Source organism: Euprymna scolopes, chromosome 29, assembly GCF_053919585.1.
Source record: "Euprymna scolopes isolate OS-2025 chromosome 29, ASM5391958v1, whole genome shotgun sequence".
NCBI classification, from domain to species: Eukaryota; Metazoa; Mollusca; class Cephalopoda; order Sepiida; family Sepiolidae; genus Euprymna; species Euprymna scolopes.
In genome coordinates, this window is record NC_136510.1 from 20,063,296 (window position 1) to 20,069,694 (window position 6,399).

Consider the following 6,399-nt stretch of genomic DNA (forward strand, 5'->3'; position numbering starts at 1 on the left):
TTTGAAGACTATGACAAGGCGAATTTCTAGAAAACATCGTTGAATAGGAGACAAGATAAATAGAATAAATGACAATATTGAGTTTTCGATTACGTACATATATATGTACATCAATAAATATATACATACAGATATGTATACAAACACACTCCATATATACACAAACTATGTATACACACATAAACTATATATATAAATATATAAATATATATATGTGTGTGTGTGTGTGCGTGTGCGTGTGTGCGTGTGTGCGTGCGCGCGTGTGTGTATATATATATATATATATATATATATATACATGTGTTCGTGTGTTTGAGTGTCTGTCGTATAGAATTACTTCCGTCGAAATTTTTTTAAGGAAAAGTCCTGCTTTTCATTCGAATCAACATTTTGAATGGCGGTTATCCACCTTAGGCGGAGGCAGTAGTTCCTCGAAAGGAATATGAAAACATTTCATTCACAATCGAGGTCTAAGTTTTTAAGGCATTTTTAAAGATAGACGGTCTAAACAGTTTCTTCAAAAATTATGATCAAATTAATGTGTAGGCGATCATACATGTATTCTTTGATAAATATGATGTCATAAAGTTCGTTTGTGAGTTAAAATCAATGTAGTATTACGTACCAATAGGGAAAAGGGGCCTTTTAAATACTTTGCATCTTGAGCGATACAATATACATTATGCCACAATACTTCCGGTTTCGTAAGACTCCATTTTATTTTCAGCATACGTAAAACTAGCATACGTAAAACTTCTTTTCTTTCTTTTTTTTTGGGGTGGGTGGGAGGAGGGTTGGTTTTTGAGTACATAAGTCCACACTAAAAAACGACCCTGGTGTCTAACTCTGTCCCGTAGGGAGGCATTGTAAATAGGTACTATATAAATAAAAATGTCCAACAATAAAGCAACGCGTTGGGTCCCGGTATATTCTGTACTCTTAAATCTCATTTTTTTTAGCATATATACAACTTTCAAGTGTATTTTTCATTTGAGTACATGCGTAATACTAAATAGATTTTAACTCGGAATGATTCCTCATTTAATAATATTTAGAGTACAAAAACTAAAACCATTTTCGCTACTAATACACAATTTTGTATCGTATTACGTTTACGCCATCGATCTTTACTTTTACCGTTTTTTTTTTATTTGCATTTACCCTTCAAAAGTTTATGTTTTTATTTATATAGGTTTGGTTTTGTTTTTGTTCATTTTTTGTTTGTTTTTTTTACTTTTATTCTTGTTTGTTTTTAAATATTTTCCTCGTTTTTTTATTATTGGTTCAAGCGTTCATACGTCAACTGTCGTAATCGTCGTGCTTACCGAATCATGGCGGTAAGTCCGTTTAACGACAGTGCTGCGAAGTTTGTAAAAAAGAAAATGGACGATCTGTAGCAAAGGCGTGACGACAAAGATGAGGATGACGACGAGGATGAGGCAACGCATCGGATGGTTCCAATCCAGCATCCCTTCGTAAATGATGTTGTGTTTCCTATCGAAGGACCAATAGCTGATATTGAAGATCATGTACAGAATACCGTAGAGTATTGGGTAGACCGCATGAAGCAGGCGAACCGGGTAAGCTGACAGAGCGACCTCCATTAGCACCAAAAGGGTGTTGAGACCGTGGACGCTGAGATCTTCAAACGAGATCCCCAGGGTCGCTTTACGATCCTCAGGACTCAGGTTCGGGTAGACGGCTCCAAAAAATACCAACGTAACAATAATAGCCGAGACAAATGTAATGTTATAAAACATCCATGATAATCTCATGTACCAGGTGGTTTGGTCGGTGTTTTCAAGAAAAACAGCCGATTCGATACTTTCTTGGGTCTCTAGTACCGGACGTTCAACGATATCGCTCGTCGGGGTTGAATCGGTAAGTTGTACGGAAGTCAGGATTGCTGGTGGTGGCTTCACCCGACCGTCCTTGCGCAGGCGGGAGCGAGCTATGACGTTAGCGTAACTGGAGACGTCTATGTCCCCGCGATATCGTTTGTAAGTCCAGTAGAAGGTGATAAATCCCGCCAGTTGGAAGTGGAGAACGAGGACAATGTACGCCCAGGTGGTGAGGTAGGCCATCACGTTGTGGTCGGTGTCCGGGTCGTTACTCGTCGATATGATGTAGTTGGCCAAGCAGGAAACGGTGAAAAGGGCCGTAAGTAATCGATATAAAACAAATGCTGTGCTGAGACGTTGCCACTGAAAAAGATGAAAATAAATATAAATTAAATCAACAATTATGTAAAAAAATAACGCATTAAAATATTTATTGTATTAAATTTGTATATATATATATATATATATATATATATATATATATATATGTGTGTGTGTGTGTGTGTGTGTGTGTACATATATTCCACAATTATGTAATAAATAAGACATTAAAATACTTTATATCAATTTATTTATTGCGGACTATTATTCTCATCTTTATTAGTTGTTGTTTCACGACGTTTCGGCCAACTATTTCTCTGGCCTTCGTCTGACGTCGTGAAACAACAACTAATACAAATGAGAATAATAGTCCGCAATAAATAAATTAATACAAATAATACTCACGAATTCCAATTAAAATAATACAGGGTGACCAAAAAAAACTGGTCCCAACTCTAATTAGACCACGTTTTCTAGTGCTTTATCCGAATAAAATGAAACGTTGGTCATAACTACTTTATTATATTCAAAACATCACATCAAACACTAGGGTCTTTGGCCTTTCACCCCCCCCCGTTCTACAGCATATGTTCTAGATGCCATCAATTTAGCTTTTTTTTGGGGGGGGGGGTCACCCTGGATATATTAAAATACTTATTGTATTAAATTTGAATATATATATATATATATATATATATATATATATATATATATATATATATATGTATATATTAAAATATATATTCCTTTTCTCCACGTTAAAAAACGACCCTGGTGTCTAACTCTGTCCCGTGTGGAGGCATTGTAAATAGGAACAATTGTGTAATAAATGACACATTAAAATAATTATTGTATCAAAACTGTGTGCATATATATATATATATATATATATATATATATATATATATATATATATATATATATATATATAGAGAGAGAGAGAGAGAGAGAGAGAGAATAAATGATAAGAAGTTATATTCCAAAATTCATGATGTTGATCATCTTATAATGTATTCCTTTAATTCAGTTGACTCATGCAATTGTTGACAGTATCTGTTTCGTAGCGCAAAATCAATCACTTAATTATTATATCAATCAGTGAAACTATTATGCCCTTCTTGTCAGTTATTCTCTATATTGCTCTGTAATTACATTGAGCTTCTTATGTAAGGATTGATATATAATATAAGAACATATGTTTCTACAGAAGTATATATATATATATATATATATATATATATATATATATATATATATATATATTATTTCATCAGTAGTGAAAAAAACCCGACTAGCGTGCTCAATGTGTAGCCAGAGCAGTATATAAGAAATTTATTACTGTGAGTCCAGAATGAATTTACATATTGTTTCCGCTAGGAAGATATCCTTAAAAGATGAGGAAATATCCGACCAGCTTCGTCAGAATTCATAGATGGACTGAGTTAAAATACCAAATAAGAATGAAAAAAAAATCGTAGCAGATGAAGGGGAGTTTGACAAGAAGGGGGGAGTGGAAGGGAGAGGTCGTTGGAATTTAAAGTAGTAGGAGTGTATATAATGAGAGAGGGGGTTATTATTAAATATTAATTATGTGTTTATGTTTATAGACGCTGTTGTGGTTTATATATGACATATTGTTTCCGTTAACTGGTCGGATATTTCCTCATCTTTTAAGGATATCTTCCTAGCGGAAACAATATGTAAATTCATTCTGGACTCACATTAATAAATTTCTTATATATACAAATATATATATATATATATATATATATATATATATATATATATATATATATATAAATATTCTGTACCTCTATAAGGCCACCATTCGTCCATGTATGGAGTATTGTTGTCATATTTGGGCTGGAGCATTTGCTACTAGTCTCTCGCTGCTAGACAAGGTTCAAAAGAAAGTCGCCAATCTGATAGGTCCTGAACTGTCATCTAAGCTTCAGCCTCTGTCCCATCGACGAAATGTAGGATTCCTCTGCCTGTTCTACAAGTACTTTAACGGTGAATGCTACGACGAACTGCAAGCACTTGTACCCCCTCGACGTAAATACCTCCCGACAAACCCGACAAACAGCAAAATCCTACCACTTCACAGTTCAGATCCCTAGATGTAAGAGAGCCTTCTACTCCAATAGTTTCTTCCCCAGAACTGCTAGACTTTGGAATTCCCTTCCGGATTTCTGCTTCCCCAACTGTACTGACATGCAGAAGTTCAAGTGTAACGTGAACCGACATCTTGCTGCCCAACTCCCCACATAGTACCCCTGTAGCTTATGTTCCTGATAGTAGCCTCCTACATCAAAGTGGCAATGTGCCTTGCTTGGGGTGAAAATGTAATAATAATGTAAAAAAATCCTGTTTGATAGAGAGATTCCTGAGTTCGACGAGACACACCTGGAGAATGTCGGAGGTCGCATCGGTAGAAACATTGTAAGAATATCACTGCAGGTGCGGACAGTAGTCAGAATAATCCAAATAAAATAATTGATCAACCTCATTTAAAGATTTCAGAAATATAAAAATAAATTCTGCTATTAAAAATATTACGAATACTTTAGTTCATTAGTTCATCTATATAAAAGTTTTTTTGTTTTTTTTTACATTACGCTTTGAAAAAGATAACATATAATTTTTAAAGGCCAAACTTCTTCAAAAAAGGTCAAATTCGCGATATTTAGCTGTAAAAAGGCCAGTCGAGTAAATCTGTATAAGAATATCAGAGTGCCCTGCCTTTGATAAAGCCTCGTTTTCGTATAACCTTATAATAATGATAACGATTATTTCAGTGGTGTGAAAAAGGAACTCGTAGTAATTTCAACGTTCAGTGGTCTGTCACCGAAGAAAGAAGTCATCGAAACGTTACATAAATAAGGAAACGTTCGAAAGAAAAGGGGGGGGGATGAACATTGGCTACCAAAATCTGTGAGGATAAATGTGTAAATTAATGATTGTCTCTTACAATGTGATTTTAATATTTGTATTGAACTATGTAGCACAATATTACTTTCTGCGTATTTATTAGTTTTTATTAATTTATCTCATTTGCAATACAATGGCCACTATTTTCATATAAATGTCAATGAACTCGTATATGCTGTAATGTTGCATGTTGTCCATTTTCCTATCCAAAAGCTATCCAAGAAAACATCAGATTTATTTGTTGGTAAAATATATTTCTTGTTCCGTGAAATGTCAACGGGTTTTGCTTGTTTAAATTATAAAGTTTATTCCACGATATTTAGCGTGAACCCCAGGTTTATTTTCGTCCTTAATATCATCTTGTCTATCCTAAAGTATCACAGTGTAGTATCTGTTCTAATGCTACACTTCACCTTTTCTATCTCCAGTCAGTGGAGGAGAAATGCTTCATGATTGAGACATTTTTAAAAAAATTTTGTCCCTATCCAAAGTGCCGCTTTTGGGGAGCTGGATTTTCCCCACATTAAACACCGACCTTGTGTCTAAATCTGCCCTCGTCGGGAGGCAAATAAAACTCTTATCTAAAAGTAAATGTTTATGGTAGAGGGGAGCGTGGTTATATATATAAGAAGGTCGGAGGTTGCATCGGTGGACACGTTATGAGCATATTATGGGAGATGGGGACAGTAGTCAGAATACCCCCCCCCAAAAAAAATCAATCCCATCTAAAAATAACAGAAACATAAAAAAAAAAATTAACTGCTATAAAAAATACGAGAAATTTGTTAATACTTTATTTATATTAGCAAGTTTATTTTAAGCGATTTAGCGTGAAACCCAGGTTTATTTTCGTCCTTAATATCTCCTTGTCTATCTTTAAGTAAGTGTTTATTATGGCAAAAATGAGGATGAGGAGGAGGAGGAGGAGGAGGAGGAGCGTGCTTATATAAATAAGATCTATGTAAGTAAGTGTATGTATCTGTCATCAAAGATAGGATCTGCCTGTGCAAACCATGAAGAGTTCATATAGTTGATCGAACTGTATTTGCGAAACGTTCTTTGAATTCGTATTTGAAAACTATCCCTTTGAACTTTGACCTTTGGTCATCATGGAATGTTACATTTCATCATAAGTCAAAAGCGAAGGACAGAGAAAAGGGGGAGAAAGAAATGCACCTAATCGTTTAAGGGGTTAGGGTTAGGGTTAGGGTTGCCATTTTTTAAAACCCTGCTCTTTATTAGTAGAACATGGTTGTTGGGTGTTCTGGGCAGTTGTAGATGGAGATTTTTTTTTTGAGAGAGAGAG

At 34.8% G+C, this 6,399-nt stretch overlaps 1 protein-coding gene across 1 annotated transcript in view; it reads right to left on the reverse strand.

Annotated features, from left to right (window-relative positions):
- Positions 1-1,249: 1,249 nt before the first annotated feature.
- LOC145252534 (protein rolling stone-like) overlaps positions 1,250-6,399 on the reverse strand; it is a 95,579-nt gene continuing 90,429 nt past the window's right edge. Inside the window, exon 2 of the mRNA XM_080112081.1 lies at positions 1,250-2,204. Within this exon, the coding sequence (XP_079968207.1) occupies positions 1,293-2,204 (912 nt within the window). The 3' untranslated portion in view covers positions 1,250-1,292. The remainder of the gene's footprint in view (positions 2,205-6,399) is intronic.